Consider the following 17,516-nt stretch of genomic DNA (forward strand, 5'->3'; position numbering starts at 1 on the left):
TGATAGTTGGGTAAGTAGGAGTGAGATGTGCATTCTACTCCACCCTGCTAGGAATTGGAAAGAAAACCAACTGACTGAGAAGGGTAATGTTTGGAGAGTTTTGTTTTTGTACCAAACTCATGGTTGTTTGCTGATACAGGTCTGATTGACATGTTGTCACTAGTTGTGAACAGAATGGAGGTAGAGGCTATTCGTCCCATTGGAGGAGGGGGGGAGTGGGATTGAACTAGGGTCACTGACACTGTAATGATGTTAGGTTGGCTCCTACGCTACTGTGAAGGAGGCTTTCAGCACATCCTTGGATCTTTTCCTCTGCCCACCTGGTAATTTTTTTCCACACCACAAAGCTCAAAATGGAGGCTCTGCATCAGGAGTGTGGTGTTAAACTTGGAAACGAGGTGACCATTGAGTCGAGAGAGGACAGTGGCCTTGATTCGCTTGTCCTCTAGTGAACTTGGAGAACTTTGCAAGTGTTTCTCTAGCGTCTTCAGATACAAGTTCAAGTTTACAAGATGGCGGCACGACGCAGTTTGCAGCGGCCACTCCGGAGCTGATATCTGTTATTTGTTAAGCGGGGGTGCCGTGCACAATCCTAATCTGATGGAAAACAGACGTGGGAGCACGGAGGAATATCTGGAAATCTCCAGGAAGGCCTTCTTCGTTGCTGCTGCTGTTGTGAGGTCCAGGTCTCTGCTGAGAAGAACGGGACCCCAGTCCTTGGGGCTGCGTTGCCGGTGGCCATTGGCGGGGGCGCCATAGTGTGCTCCGCAGAGGATGGTGCTCCGAGAGGCTGTGCTGGAGGGAATGGTCAGAGGTTCGATGGACTCCGTATCCGCTGTGGTCAGGGCACTTTCACTGTGTGCTGAGTCTGCGAGGCTGGGTCTGATGGAGCTTTCATTGTATGCTGAGTCTGTGAGACAGACAGACAGACATGCTTTATTGATCCCGAGGGAAATTGGGTTTCGTTACAGTTGCACCAACCAAGGATAGTGTAGAAATATAGCAATATAAAACCATAATTAATTAAATAATAATAAGTAAATTATGCCAAGTGGAAATAAGTCCAGGACCGGCCTATTGGCTCAGGGTGTCTGACACTCCGAGGGAGGAGTTGTAAAGTTTGATGGCCACAGGCAGGAATGACTTCCTATGATGCTCAGTGTTCCATCTCGCTGGAATGAGTCTCTGGCTGAATGAACTCCTGTGCCTAACCAGTACATTATGGAGTGGATGGGAGACATTGTCCAAGATGGCATGCAACTTGGACAGCATCCTCTTTTCAGACACCACCGTCAGAGAGTCCAGTTCCACCTCCACAACATCACTGGCCTTACGAATGAGTTTGTTGATTCTGTTGGTGTCTGCTACCCTCAACCTGCTGCCCCAGCACACAACAGCAAACATGATAGCACTGGCCACCACAGACTCATAGAACATCCTGAGCATCGTCTGGCAGATGTTAAAGGACCTCAGTTTCCTCAGGAAATAGAGACGGCTCTGACCCTTCTTGTAGACAGCCTCAGTGTTCTTTGACTGAGTCCGGCGCCGTGGAAGTCCATAAGCGGGGTACTCCCTTCTGCCGCCTGCGTGGGATGACGAGTCTATCGGGACCCTGAGGACTTGTGGAAACTGTGTGGTGGTTTCTTTTGGACTTATAGTCTTTCAACATCGTTGGACTATTTTTACTGTGCCCATGGTCTTTTTTAAATCAATTATGGTATTGTGGCGACCGAATCACTAGCACACTCGAACCGGCTGACAATTAGCCAGAGCCAGAGACAAAGGTAGATAGCCTCAAGGAGTTTCAGTTACGTGCCTCTCGAAGTATCGAGTGGGGGAGACAGGCTTTAAAGCAAGACTGTGTTTTTGAAATAAACTGATTCTGTGGTTGCAGTTTATCGACTCCGTGTCGTAATTTCAGCGCTGCGCATAGCACCCCGCTACATTGGTGACCCCGACGGTCCAAACGTTTTTTGGGACCGGAGATGGCAGACGCTGCGTTTGTTAACGCGGTTTCCTTGAAGCTGCCAAGCTTCTGGATGCTACAACCTCACCTGTGGTTTCAGCAAGCAGAAGCCCAATTCCATGTTCGGCAAATAACCTCAGAGGACACCCGTTACTACTACGTGGTGAGCTCCCTCGACCAGGACACAGCGGCCCAGGTCGCGGAGTTCGTACAGTCTCCCCCGGCGGACAGCAAGTACACGGCATTCAAAGCCCTGCTCATAGGGACTTTCGGGCTCTCCCGCCGCGAGCGAGCTACCCGTTTACTGCACCTGGATGGCTTGGGAGACAGGCCTCCATCAGCTTTAATGAATGAGATGTTGTCTCTGGCCGACGGACACACACCCTGCCTCATGTTTGAGCAGGCTTTCCTGGAGCAGCTGCCCGAGGACATACGCCTGCTGCTGTCTGACGCGGATTTCAGCGACCCCCGGAAGGTGGCGGCCCGGGCGGACTTGCTGTGGAATGCCAAGAAGGTGAGTGGGGCGTCCGTCGCACAGATCACCCGGCCATGCTCCCAGCAGCAAATCAGTCCAGGCCCGGCCGCAGAGGCATGTATGCATCCAGTTGATTGTCCAGCTGCTCTCTGGTAAGTGGAGGACGGGTTGCTCCTCTTCCTCGCCCCCGGCCTCGGCCCCGACCTGGGAACCCTCCTCTGCCACGGCCCACTATTCCGCCGCGACCTAGGGCACAATAAGATAATTGTCATTTAGTTTCTTTTTTTTTTAAACAATATTTTCATTCAGAAGAAAAAAAATAAGATTTACAGAGTGCAACACATAGATACATCTCAACATAACTTATGTACATTCATATATTGTGATAAAATTGATCAAAATGTTATAGCGTAACACATAAAGGTATACCACTCTGTAATCAAAAATTTAAAGATAGGTCATACATCATAAAAGAAATTTTTTATATAAAAAAAGTCAACCCCCTACCAACTACCAAAGAAAACAGCTGATGGATGATAATGGATAAATTAGAAGAAAACATATTTGCTTAAGAAGAGAAGATAAAAATATACATAAAAGTCTGTGGACTGTTAAACTTTATAAATTGGAAAAATAATTTAGGAAAGGTCCCCAGATATCATAAAAAGATTGTTTCGAATTTAAGACTGAGCAACGGATCTTTTCTAAATTTAAATAAGACATAATATCACGTAGCCATTGAAGATGTGCAGGAGAGGTAGGCTCCTTCTATTTAAGCAAGATTGCTCTTCTTGCTAAAAGGGAGGTAAAAACTAAAACCTGTAGGTTAGAAGTATTTAAAGTTATATCTTCATCTGCAATAATACCAAAGAAGGCAGTAAGGGGATTTGGGTCAAATTGGACTCTAAAAAGTTGTGAGAAGGTATGGAATACTTCCCGCCAAAACTTTTCAATTTTAGGGCAAAACCAAAACATATGAATTAAAGAGGCATCAGCAGAGTTGCATTTATTACAAAGTGGAGAAACATTCGGATAAAAACTGGACAGCTTCTGTTTAGAAATATAAGCTCTATGAACCACTTTAAATTGTAGAAGAGAATGACGAGCACAGAAAGATGATTTATTAACCCGTTTAAGAATTTTATTCCATCTATTATCAGAAATATGACAATTTAGGTCATCCTCCCAAGCTTTTTTAATTCTATCTAAAAGGTCTTGTCTAGATTCAATCAACAGGTTATAGATACCGGTAATAGAACCATTAACAAAAGGTTTTAAATTTAAAAGATCATCCAGTAAATTCTTATCAGGACCTATAGGAAAAGTAGTTAATTGGAAACGTAAGAAATCTCGAATTTGAAGGTATCTGTAAAAGTGTGTTTTTGGGAGTGCAAATTTAGTTGATAATTGGTCAAATGAAGCAAGAGATCCTGAGATAAACGGGTCCCAAAAACACTTAATACCACTTAATAAGATTACGTGTTCATTCTGTATCAAAAAGAAGTTGGCGTTTTAACTTATCATTGTTATCTGATAAAAATTTTCTAAAGTTTTTGGAAAACCATATTACTTTTCTCCTTAAAGAAAATTTTAAAGGAGATACTGCTGGTACTATAGTCTGGGATACTTTTAAAGCATATATTCGTGGAGAAATTATCTCTTACTCTACCTATATAAAGAAAAAAGCTGACAAAGAAAGGTCTGACCTAGCAGCGATATTAAAAGATCTTGATCGAAAGTATGCCCTATCTCCAGATCCAACTATACATAATAAGCGTATTGAAATCCAATCCAAGTATAATCTTCTGCTGACTTACCCAATTGAACGACAGCTGTTGAGAGATAAATCTCAATTTTACATTCACGGGGATAGAACAGGTAGTTTATTAACCAATCACTTAAAATCTTTTACAGTTAATTGTCAAATCACAGAAATTTTTAAAGATAATGGTACTAAGATATCCGACCGTTCTGAAATTAACAACGTATTTAAAGACGTATCAGTCTGACTCTTCTTTAGATGATACCTATATGAATGCTTTCTTCAGTAATATTAACATTCCTACATTGTCTGCTGATAGCCTAACACAGTTAGATCAGCCTATTTCCAATGAAGAAGTGACTGAGGCTATACTGTGGCGACCCACTTCCTAGCGCACTCGAACCGGCTCACAAATAGCCAGCGCGCCGGCACAAAGGCCAGGTCTGCTTCACCAACAAAAGGAAAAGCTTGTGGGGGTTTGTGAGTACGTGCCCCTTACAGCATCCGCGCCCGGGGAGGGCGGGATGAGGGAGGCTTTAAAGCAAGGCTGTGAAGTTCGAATAAAATCTTCTTTAATTGCAGTTTACCGACCGTGTCGTTATTTTAGCACTGCGTGTAGCACACCGCTACAATTGGTGACCCTGATGGTCCAAACGATTTTTGGACCGGAGATGACCAACGCCGCATCTGTTCATGCGGTTTCGTTGAAACTGCCAAGCTTCTGGACGCTGCGACCTCACCTCTGGTTCCAGCAAGCAGAAGCCCAATTCCACGTTCGGCAGATAACCTCAGAGGACACACGTTACTACTACGTGGTGAGCTCCCTCGACCAGGACACAGCGGCCCAGGTTGCGGAGTTCGTACAGTCTCCCCCGGCGGACGGCAAGTACACGGAATTCAAAGCCCTGCTCCTAAGGACTTTTGGACTCACACGGCGCGAGCGGGCTGCCCGTTTACTGCACCTAGATGGCTTGGGAGACAGACCTCCATCGGCTTTAATGAATGAGATGTTGTCTCTGGCCAGCGGACACACACCCTGCCTCATGTTTGAGCAGGCATTCCTGGAGCAGCTGCCCGAGGACATACGCCTGCTGCTGTCCAACGCGGATTTCAGCGACCCCCGGAAGGTGGCAGCCCAGAAGGTGAGTGGGGCGTCCATCGCACAGATCACCAGCCCACACTCCCAGCAGCAAACCAGTCCAGGCCCGGCTGCGGAGCCCGCTAAACCCAGAGGCCGGGGTGTGGAGCCCAACGAACAATGGTGTTTCTACCACCAGCGGTGGGGCGCAGAAGCCCGCCGTTGCCGCCCGCCCTGCCAGTTCCCGGACGCCCTGCCAGTTCCCGGGAAATGCCAGGGCCAGCCGTCGCTGATGGCTACGACGGCTGGCCATCGGGATAGCCTCCTGTATGTCTGGGACAAACAGTCGGGACGCCGGTTTTTGGTCGACTCCGGTGCCGAGATCAGCGTCTTACCTCCGACGAGTTACGACACCCGCAGCAGGGCGCCGGGTCCCCCCCCTACGGGCCGCGAACGGCAGCACAATAAGGACTTATGGCACCCGTCCAGTGCAGCTACGGTTCGACTCCAGCCAGTTCACGTGGGACTTCACACTGGCCGCCGTAGCCCAACCGCTTCTGGGTGCGGATTTCTTGCGGGCTCACAGCCTACTGGTCGACCTGCCCAGGAAGAGACTGGTTCACGCCGAGACCTTTCAGACATTCCCCCTGGGTGTCGCCCAGTTGCCAGCCCCTCACCTCGGCTCCATCACGCTGTCCGACAACGACTTCACCAGGGTCCTGGCGGATTTCCCATCGGTTCTGGCACCGCAGTTCACGGCAGCCATGCCCCGACACGGTGTACAGCACCACATCCTGACCCAGGGACCACCCCTCCATGCCCGCGCTCGGCGGCTTCCCCCGGACAAGCTCCGACTGGCGAAGGAGGAGTTCAAGCGGATGGAGGAATTGGGGATCATTCGGCGGTCCGACAGCCCATGGGCCTCTCCCCTGCACATGGTGCCCAAGGCGACAGGGGGCTGGAGACCGTGCGGCGACTACCGCAGGCTGAACGAGGCTACAACACCGGACCGCTACCCTGTGCCGCACATTCAGGACTTTGCAGCAAACCTGCACGGCGCGCGGATCTTCTCCAAGGTAGACCTCATCCGCGGATACCATCAAATCCCGATGCATCCGGACGACGTCCCCAAAACGGCTCTCATCACCCCGTTCGGCCTTTTCGAGTTCCTCCGCATGCCGTTCGGCCTGAAGAATGCCGCACAGACGTTCCAGCGGTTGATGGACGCAGTGGGACGCGACCTGGACTTCGCATTCATCTATTTGGACGACATCCTCATAGCCAGCAGCAGTCGTCAGGAGCATCTGTCCCACCTCCGACAACTCTTTGCCCGGCTGAGTGACTACGGTCTAACGATCAACCTGGCCAAATGCCAGTTCGGGCTCAACACCATTGACTTCCTGGGCCACAGGATTACCACAGACGGGGCAACCCCTCTGCCTGCTAAGGTAGATGCGGTCCACCATTTCCCCCGACCCACCACGGTCAAAGGCCTCCAGGAATTCGTAGGTATGGTCAATTTCTACCACCGCTTCCTCCCTTCAGCTGCCCGGATCATGCGCCCCCTGTTCGCCTTGCTGTCCGGTCCGGGCAAGGACATTACCTGGGACGAGGTGTCCGCCGCCGCTTTCATTCAAACGAAGGAGGCCTTGGCGAATGCCACGATGCTAGTGCACCCCAGAATGGACGTCCCTACCGCCCTCACGGTGGACGCATCTAACACGGCAGTCGGTGGGGTACTGGAGCAGCTCATCGCGGGCCGCTGGCAACCCCTGGCGTTTTTCAGCAAACACCTGCGGCCACCCGAGCTCAAATACAGTGCTTTCGACCGGGAACTGTTGGCGCTATACCTGGCAATCCGGCATTTCAGGTACTTCTTAGAAGGTAGGCCCTTCACCGCGTTCACGGACCCACAAACCGCTTACCTTTACATTCACAAAGGTGTCCGATCCCTGGTCGTCCCGCCAGCAGCGCCATCGGTCCTACATCTCTGAATACACAACGGACGTCCGGCACGTTTCGGGTAAGGACAATGTCGTGGCAGATGCGCTCTCTCGCCCTAACATTCACGCCCTTTCCCAAGGGGTAGACATTGAGGCACTGGCTGAGGCACAGCTGGCAGATGAGGAGATCCCGTGTTACAGAACCGCAGTCTCCGGTTTGCAGCTCCAGGACCTCCCCGTAGGCCCAGGTGAGAGGACCCTACTCTGTGATGTTGCCACCGGCCAGCCCCGTCCCGTCGTCCCGGCACCTTGGCGGCGACGTGTGTTCAACTCCATTCATAACTTGGCCCACCCCTCCATCCGCACTACCGTCCGGATGGTCTCCAGCAGGTTCGTTTGGCACGGACTCCGCAAGCAGGTCCGTGACTGGGCCAGAACGTGCCTGCACTGCCAGACGGCCAAGGTGCAGCGACACACCAAGGCCCCGCCGCAGCAGTTCCACCCCACCCACCAGCGTTTCGACCACATTCATGTGGATATCGTGGGCCCCCTGCCAGTGTTGCGCGGGGTGCGGCACCTCCTCACTATCGTGGACAGGTTCACAAGATGGCCAGAGGCGGTCCCACTCACCGACACCACCTCTGAATCTTGCGCCCGGGCACTGATCACCACCTGGGTTTCCCGCTTTGGTGTCCCAGCCCACATTACCTCCAACAGAGGCGCCCAGTTCACCTCCAGCCTCTGGTCAGCGATGGCCAACCTGTTGGGGACTCAGCTGCACCACACCACTGCCTACCACCCACAGTCGAACGGACTGGTGGAGCGTTTCCACCGCCACCTGAAGTCGGCTCTCATGGCGCGCCTGCGAGGAGCTAACTGGGCGGACGACCTTCCCTGGGTCCTACTCGGCGTCTGCACGGCGCCCAAAGACGATCTGCACGCTTCGTCGGCCGAGTTGGTGTACGGCGCGCCCCTGGTCGTTCCCGGGGAGTTCATACCAGCCCCAAGGGGGCGAGAGGAAGAACCTGCAGCGGTCCTGGGCAGACTACGCGAGAGACTCGGTGCCCTGGCCCCCATACCCACTTCGCAGCATGGGCAGCACCCGACCTGCGTACCCAAAGACCTGCAGAACTGTAAGTTTGTGTTTGTACGCCGGGGCGGGCATCGGCCACCGCTGCAACGGCCCTACGAGGGGCCGTTCACGGTGCTCTGGAACAACGGGTCCACGTTCGTGCTGGACGTTGGGGGGAGAGAGGAGGTTTTCACGGTGGACCGACTCAAACCGGCCCATGTGGACTTGGCGCAACCGGTCGAGTTTCCGGCACCGCGGCGCAGAGGCCGACCTCCCAAACAGGGCCCGGCCCAGACTGTGGACATTGGGGGGTCTACCGCCGGTTCTGGGGGGGGGTTATGTGGCGACCCAATCACTAGCACACTCGAACCGGCTGACTATTAGCCAGAGCCAGAGACAAAGGTAGATAGCCTCAAGGAGTTTCAGTTACGTGCCTCTCGAAGTATCGAGTGGGGGAGACAGGCTTTAAAGCAAGACTGTGTTTTTGAAATAAACTGATTCTGTGGTTGCAGTTTATCGACTCCGTGTCGTAATTTCAGCGCTGCGCGTAGCACCCCGCTACAGTATTGTCTGCACTGTTGTAACTATATGTTAACTATAACTATATGTAACTATGTAGTTTTGTGTAGGTCTTGTAGCTTTAGTTTTTGGTTTGTTGGTGGTGGAGTTGGTCTCCTGACTTGGTGTGTCTGGGTAGTCTTGTTTTGTCTGGTGGATTTGGAGCTCCTTTCCGGGGAATTCGCTAAGATGGTAGCGTGATATTAATACGCAGCAGCCTCTCCAGGCTCTGGATTTGGGTATTACCAAACATTATGTGGATTTTCTGGTGTAGTCTGTTTTGTCTTGTGCTTTTGTGATATCATTCTGGAGAACGTTGTCTCATTTCTTAACTGCATTGCATTTGTGGTTTCTAAATGACAATAAACTGAAATGAAGTTTATTGTCATTCAACTGTGTGCTACTAAATGAAACAACATTGCTCCAGACCAAGGTTCACACCATAGCACGTATGACTCACACACAACATAAGCTAATATTGGCACAAATAAAATAACAAACAGTTAGGTGCATTTATGACACAAGCTAAAAATTAAACAGTATAGCGCCACTGGTGCTTCAAACATGATGAGACCTGGGTGGTAACAGGAAGTTCAGTAGTCTTACGGTCTGGGGAAAGAAGCGATTTCCCATCGTAACAGTCCTTGTTGTAATGCTACGGTACCTACTGCTGATGGTAGGGGATTGTTGGCAGTGCTAAGGAGCTCTGCACACGCAGCGCCCCTGTAAAGCTTCTCAAATACCTGCTGTAGGTAGCCCATGCTGAGGGAGACAGCCTTTGCCTTCTGGCTGAAAGAAACAGTTTTCCTCACTGAAGAAGATTGACAATATGTGTATTTGGCCTTGGGATGACTCTAACTTGCCTGCTTTTCAGGTCGCCGGCAGGAAAGGCTTTCCTCACGTGATCTACGCACGCCTCTGGCGGTGGCCAGACTTGCACAAGAACGAGCTGAAGCATGCCAAGTTTTGTCAGTTTGCTTTTGATTTGAAATACGATAGCGTCTGTGTCAACCCCTACCACTACGAAAGGGTTGTGTCGCCTGGGATTGGTGAGTATCAAATGTGCATTAATGACTTTAGCAGAGGCTCTTTGTGATTTGGAGCTGGTACCTTCATTTATTTACATCCCATAACCCTCTGCTATGTTATCAATTATTCCAAGTTAACAACTGGCTTGTCAACCTTTCATTTTAACGCCCTGCATCGGCGTAGATGCACCTAACTTATTGACTCCCTGTACTCACAAATGAGCTCCAGTAAATAATAAATTCAAACATGAACCAGAAACCCAATTTACATGTCACCTCCCTTCAATAATCAGGTGCCGTTGTCTTGTAAGAACCTAGGCTGCTAGTTTTGCTACGGGGCGACACTTGAGCAAGTGCTTTGACAATTGACAGCCAATCACTTTTGAGTCGAGGCACTGAGTTTGAATCTGGACGTTATGTTGCCGCTTTATAAAGTTGCATCTGGTGTACAGCATTCAATTTTTGTCGCCCCACTATAGGGGTTTTGCAGAAAGGTTTGCCAGGATGCTGTCTGGATGAGCCAGTATGTGGGGTTGGACAAATTTGGGTTGTTTTCTCTGGCGTGCCGGAGACTGAGGGGAGACCTGATGGGCTTTCAACAACTGGGAGGAATGGATAGAGGAGACAGCTAAGTTGAGAGGAGGTAAGTTCAAAGGAGATGTACAGGCCAATTTTTTTTTAATAGAGTGGTGGGTGTTTGTAATGCACTGCCAGGGGTGGCGGTGGAGGCAAATATGATAGTGTGTAAGAAGCTCATGTACCCTGTCTGAATGCCCTGCCACACCCCACTACAACTCCCCAACTCACAGACACACTCTCATGCTGCACTGGTCACTCTTATTACTTGTACAACTGCTTGTTTTATTATAATGGTGCCAGTAACATTAAACAGTCTTACCTCATACTTCGTCACCCTGTCAGCCTTCGGGCACAACACCTTGGGTCGAAGGATCCGTTCCTGTACTATACTGTACTATGTTCTGTTTGAGACTCTCTGTAGGTTGGGGTTGGCCATGGATGTTGCATCCCAGCAATCTGTGTGATACGCAAGCCAGGGCAGAACAATATGGGGAGCAACCTGTTGCCCTTGTAGCAGGCTCCCCCTCTCCACACAGTTGATGAATCCGAGGGAACGGCAGAGACCAGTACAGCTTGCTACCAGCAATACAGCAGGGGTTTCCAGTCAGCGTTGAACACAGCGCTAAGCAGTATTGCCCCCATATTGCACTGTCTCAGTACTTTTATATTTGTGTGTTGTAGCACTTTGTATTCATGGTTATTTTGTAAATAACACTACTCTTTGCATTTCTGGTTAGATGCTAACTGCATTTCATTGGCTTTGTATCTGTGCTTGGCACAATGACAATAAAGATGAATCTAATCTAATCTAAACTCGACATAGTCCTGTCTCAAGGACTCCAGCTCTGGATTTTTCCTCAGGGTTCACTCCCAAAACCTTCCTCATGAGTGGGTAGAGACACAAGGCAGCAGAAGTTTGAGATTAGAGCTTACCTTCTCCTAGATAAGCTGCCAACTATGGATGATGAGTCAACTGATTTTTTTAGGTGCCAGTAACCCGTCTTTGTCCCTTCTCCGGCCAGTAGAAACAGTTTTGCTGGGTTTAGAAGCTGAACCTCACATGAAGGCCAGGAACTCGACCTGGTTATCAGAAGCTATTTGGTGGCACGCCATTGGGAGCATTTAATAGGTAGAAGGAGCTTGTCCCCATTACCATCCCTGGCTATAACAACCTTAAGGATCCATGTTCTGTTAATATGGATTAATAGTACACTGTTAGTAGATTAGATTAGTTAAGGGTTAGATTGATTTTTGAGATGGTTCTAAGGTCAGCACAACATCGTCGTCCAGAGGACTTGTATTGTGCTGTATTGTTCTATTGAACAACGTTACATCGACTGATACTTCAAAACCATCCACTTGAGCATGGGACATCCTGTTGTAATTGGGCAGTGGGAGGGCAGTGAATATACATGTTAATTGTCCCTCATCAACACCATTCAATAGAATGCAGAGGAGGAGCTGGTTACTATAACGAGTGATTTTATGCACTTTCCACCTTATGGACAAAATTAACATGGAAGCTGTGAAAATGGGGCCTCTTCAGAAGCTTGGAGACAGCTGGTAATTAGATTAGAGGGGAGTTGAGGTTTTTTAAAGGCGGCCAGGCTCCCAAGCTTTGCTTAAAATGGTGTGATACTCCCATATCTGCCTCAGTATCCCCGTCCCACCCATCCCTTCTCCTCTTCCCTCCCATCTGTCCCCCTGTCCTCTTCCCTCAAACCCATACCCCCTCCCCTCCCACCCATCCCCCCTTTCCTCAAACCCACCCCCTCCTCTTCCCTCCCACCCATCCCTCCTCCTCTTCCCTTCCACCCGTCCCCCTCTCCTCTTCCCTCAAATCCATACCCCTCCCCTCCCACCTGTCCCCCTACTCTTCCCTCAAACCCATCCCCCTCCACTCCCCTCCCACCCATCCCCCTCCTCTTCCCTCCCACCCGTCCCAACTCTTCTCTTCCCTCAAACCCATTCCCCTTCCTCTTCCCACCCACCCACCCATCCCCTGCCTCTACCCTCCCACCTGTCCCCTCCACTCACCTCCCACCCATCCCCCCTCCTCTTCCCTCCCACCTCCTTTTCCCTCCCACCCATCCCCCTCCTCTTCCCCCAACGCCTCTTCCCTCCCACCCGTCCCACCTCTCCTCTTCCGTCCCACCTCTCCTCTTCCCTCCCACCCGTCCCACCTCTCCTCTTCCCTCCCACCCGTTCCACCTCTCCTCTTCCCTCAAACCCATCCCCCTCCTCCCCTCCAACCCGTCCCCATCCTCTCCCCTTTCACCCATCCCCCTCCTCTTCCCCACCTCCTCTTCCCCACCTCCTCTTCCTCACCTCCTCTTCCCCACCTCCTCTTACCCCACCTCCACTTCTCCACCACCTCTTCCCCACCTCCTCTTCCCCCCACCTCCTCTTCCTCCCACCTCCTCTTCCCCCGCCTCCTCTTCCCCCCGCCTCCTCTTCCCCCCGCCTCCTCTTCCCCCCGCCTCCTCTTCCCCCGCCTCCTCTTCCCCCCGCCTCCTCTTCCCCCCGCCTCCTCTTCCCCCCGCCTCCTCTTCCCCCCGCCTCCTCTTCCCCCGCCTCCTCTTCCCCCCGCCTCCTCTTCCCCCCACCTCCTCTTCCCCCCACCTCCTCTTCCCCCAACCCGTCCCCCTCCCCTCCCACCCATCCCCTCTTCCCTCCCACCCGTCCCACCTCTCCTCTTCCCTCAAACCCATCCCCCCCTCCCCTCCCACCCTCCAACCCGTCCCCATCCTCTCCCCTCTCACCCATCCCCTCTTCCCTCTCACCCATCCCCCTCTTCTTCCCCCTCTTCTTCCCCCCTCTTCCCCCTCCTCTTCCCCACCTCCTCTTCCCCCCAACCCGTCCCCCTCCCCTCCCACCCATCCCCTCTTCCCTCCCACCCGTCCCACCTCTCCTCTTCCCTCAAACCCATCCCCATCCTCTCCCCTCTCACCCATCCCCTCTCCCCTCTCACCCATCCCCCTCTTCTTCCCCCCTCCTCTCCCCCTCCTCTTCCCCCCTCTTCCGCCTCCTCTTCCCCGCCTCCTCTTCCCCGCCTCATCTTCCCCGCCACATCTTCCCCCGCCACATCTTCCCCCGCCACATCTTCCCCGCCACATCTTCCCCGCCACATCTTCCCCGCCACATCTTCCCCGCCACATCTTCCCCCGCCACATCTTCCCCGCCACATCTTCCCCCGCCACATCTTCCCCCGCCACATCTTCCCCCGCCACATCTTCCCCCGCCACATCTTCCCCCGCCACATCTTCCCCCGCCACATCTTCCCCCGCCACATCTTCCCCGCCACATCTTCCCCCGCCACATCTTCCCCCGCCACATCTTCCCCCGCCACCTCTTCCCCCGCCTCCTCTTCCCCGCCTCCTCTTCCCCCGCCTCCTCTTCCCCCGCCTCCTCTTCCCCCGCCTCCTCTTCCCCGCCTCCTCTTCCCCGCCTCCTCTTCCCCGCCTCCTCTTCCCCGCCTCCTCTTCCCCCGCCTCCTCTTCCCCCGCCTCCTCTTCCCCGCCTCCTCTTCCCCCGCCTCCTCTTCCCCCGCCTCCTCTTCCCCCGCCTCCTCTTCCCCCGCCTCCTCTTCCCCCGCCTCCTCTTCCCCGCCTCCTCTTCCCCGCCTCCTCTTCCCCCGCCTCCTCTTCCCCCGCCTCCTCTTCCCCCGCCTCCTCTTCCCCGCCACATCTTCCCCGCCTCCTCTTCCCCCACCTCCTCCCCCCCAACCCGTCCCCCTCCCCTCCCACCCATCCCCTCTTCCCTCTCACCCATCCCCCTCTTCTTCCCCCTCTTCTTCCCCCCTCTTCCCCCCCTCTTCCCCCCCTCTTCCCCCCCTCTTCCCCCCCTCTTCCCCCCCTCTTCCCCCCCTCTTCCCCCTCTTCCCCCTCTTCCCCCCTCTTCCCCCCTCTTCCCCCCCTCTCCCCCCCCTCTTCCCCCTCCTCTTCCCCACCTCCTCTTCCCCCCAACCCGTCCCCCTCCCCTCCCACCCATCCCCTCTTCCCTCCCACCCGTCCCACCTCTCCTCTTCCCTCAAACCCATCCCCATCCTCTCCCCTCTCACCCATCCCCTCTCCCCTCTCACCCATCCCCTCTCCCCTCTCACCCATCCCCCTCTTCTTCCCCCCTCCTCTCCCCCTCCTCTTCCCCCCTCTTCCGCCTCCTCTTCCCCGCCTCCTCTTCCCCGCCTCATCTTCCCCGCCACATCTTCCCCCGCCACATCTTCCCCCGCCACATCTTCCCCCGCCACATCTTCCCCCGCCACATCTTCCCCCGCCTCCTCTTCCCCGCCTCCTCTTCCCCGCCTCCTCTTCCCCCGCCTCCTCTTCCCCCGCCTCCTCTTCCCCGCCTCCTCTTCCCCCGCCTCCTCTTCCCCCGCCTCCTCTTCCCCCGCCTCCTCTTCCCCCGCCTCCTCTTCCCCCGCCTCCTCTTCCCCCGCCTCCTCTTCCCCCGCCTCCTCTTCCCCGCCTCCTCTTCCCCCACCTCCTCCCCCCCAACCCGTCCCCCTCCCCTCCCACCCATCCCCTCTTCCCTCTCACCCATCCCCCTCTTCTTCCCCCCTCCTCTCCCCCTCCTCTTCCCCCCTCTTTCCCCTCCTCTTCCCTGCCTCCTCTTCCCCCCACCTCCTCTTCCCCCCACCTCCCCCCACCTCCTCTTCCCCCCAACCCGTCCCCCTCCCCTCCCACCCATCCCCTCTTCCCTCCCACCCGCCCCACCTCTCCTCTTCCCTCAAACCCATCCCCCTCCTCCCCTCCCACCCTCCAACCCATCCCCATCCTCTCCCCTCTCACCCATCCCCCTCTTCTTCCCATCCCCCTCTTCTTCCCATCCCCCTCTTCTTCCCCCCTCCTCTCCCCCTCCTCTTCCCCCTCCTCTTCCCCCTCCTCTTCCCCCCCCCTCTTCCCCCCCTCTTCCCCCTCCTCTTCCCCGCCTCCTCTTCCCCCCAACCCGTCCCCCTCCCACCCGTCCCACCTCTCCTCTTCCCTCAAACCCATCCCCCTCCTCCCCTCCCACCCTCCAACCCGTCCCCATCCTCTCCCCTCTCACCCATCCCCTCTTCCCTCTCACCCATCCCCCTCTTCTTCCCCCCCCTCCTCCCCCCTCCTCTCCCCCCCTCCTCTCCCCCCTCCTCTCCCCCCTCCTCTCCCCCCTCCTCTCCCCCCTCCTCTCCCCCTCCTCTTCCCCCCTCCTCTCCCCCTCCTCTTCCCCCCTCCTCCCCCCCTCTTCTTCCCCCTCTTCCCCCCCTCTTCCCCCCCTCTTCCCCCTCCTCTTCCCCCTCTTCCACCTCTTCCCCACCTCCTCTTCCCCACCTCCTCTTCCCCACCTCCTCTTCCCCCCACCTCCACCTCTTCCCCACCTCCTCTTCCCCACCTCCTCTTCCCCCCACCTCCTCTTCCCTCAAACCCATCCCCTTCCTTCCCTCCCACCCTCCAACCCGTCCCCATCCTCTCCCCTCCAACCCGTCCCCATCCTCTCCCCTCCAACCCGTCCCCATCCTCTCCCCTCCAACCCGTCCCCATCCTCTCCCCTCCAACCCGTCCCCATCCTCTCCCCTCCAACCCGTCCCCATCCTCTCCCCTCCAACCCGTCCCCATCCTCTCCCCTCCAACCCGTCCCCATCCTCTCCCCTCCAACCCGTCCCCATCCTCTCCCCTCCAACCCGTCCCCATCCTCTCCCCTCCAACCCGTCCCCATCCTCTCCCCTCCAACCCGTCCCCATCCTCTCCCCTCCAACCCGTCCCCATCCTCTCCCCTCCAACCCGTCCCCATCCTCTCCCCTCCAACCCGTCCCCATCCTCTCCCCTCCAACCCGTCCCCATCCTCTCCCCTCCAACCCGTCCCCATCCTCTCCCCTCCAACCCGTCCCCATCCTCTCCCCTCTCACCCGTCCCCATCCTCTTCCCTCTCACCCATCCCCCTCTTCTTCCCCCCTCCTCTCCCCCTCCTCTTCCCCCTCCTCTTCCCCCCACCTCCTCCTCCTCTTCCCCCCACCTCCTCCTCCTCTTCCCCCCACCTCCTCTTCCCTCCCACCCGTCCCCCCCCTTCCCTCCCACCCTCCAACCCGTCCCCCTCCTTCCCTCCCACCCTCCAACCCGTCCCCCTCCTTCCCTCCCACCCTCCAACCCGTCCCCATCCTCTCCCCTCCAACCGTCCCCATCCTCTCCCCTCCAACCCATCCCCTCTTCCCTCTCACCCATCCCCCTCCTCTTCCCCTCCTCTTCCCCCTCCTCTTCCCCCCTCCTCTTCCCCCCTCCTCTTCCCCCTCCTCTTCCCCCTCCTCTTCCCCCCTCCTCTTCCCCCACCTCTTCCCCCCACCTCTTCCCCCCTCCTCTTCCCCCACCTCTTCCCTCTCTCCAGCCCACCTCTTTCCCCACCCCCTCCTTCTCTCTCCTTGTTCCTGAGGCTGATGACAGCTGCTCAACAGAGTCCTCTGTCAACTTGCCCCCAGGTGTGGTGCATTTTTGAAGATCCTTCCTCTCCTGGGGACGAGATTTCTGGAGCTTCTGTTGGCATTTCTGTTGCACTGGGGTTTTACGGGATGGGGTCGCTAGCCCCATATCCAGCCTTCCTCCTTTCGCAACCGGCTTGGGACTGTTGATGGCAGAGTTTGGGAGACTGCTGGCCACGTGTAAAACTATATTCGGGTTGTCAGATCACTAACACTAGGTCTTTGTCAGCACAGACGGGACCAACGATCATCTCCATCGTAGTGAACTCTGGCTGGGCGAGTTTCTCATTTTCTCTTTCAGTGTATGTTAGGTATTTAAAGCCCAGTGTAGTGGTTTCACCGTTAACTACTCCTTAGTCAGACCATTGCTACTATCCGGTTGCCAAAACTGTGCTGGGTGCCTCACCCCCACATTGTATGTTCTCCCTCCCCTTTACTTCATAGGGTGCATTAAACTGGCTCTTGTTTGTTCCTCCTGCAGGTCTCAGCCTCCAGAATACAGGTCAGTATTTCACATTGCTCGTCTTGACTCATAGATGCTCCTTGCTACTGTTGCTATCTCAGAGAATCTTAACACTGCAACCTTATGATGAATGGCATCTTTGTGGGT

At 54.7% G+C, this 17,516-nt stretch overlaps 1 protein-coding gene across 3 annotated transcripts in view; it reads left to right on the forward strand.

Moving 5' to 3' along the window:
* smad10a (SMAD family member 10a) overlaps positions 1-17,516 on the forward strand; it is a 126,225-nt gene that overhangs the window by 65,569 nt on the left and 43,140 nt on the right. For all 3 annotated transcript variants that reach the window (XM_073061141.1, XM_073061139.1, XM_073061140.1), the window contains exons 3-4: positions 9,729-9,903; positions 17,388-17,408. In XM_073061141.1, the coding sequence (XP_072917242.1) occupies positions 9,729-9,903; positions 17,388-17,408 (196 nt within the window). The remainder of the gene's footprint in view (positions 1-9,728; positions 9,904-17,387; positions 17,409-17,516) is intronic.

This window comes from Hemitrygon akajei, chromosome 11 (assembly GCF_048418815.1).
Source record: "Hemitrygon akajei chromosome 11, sHemAka1.3, whole genome shotgun sequence".
NCBI lineage: Eukaryota > Metazoa > Chordata > Chondrichthyes > Myliobatiformes > Dasyatidae > Hemitrygon > Hemitrygon akajei.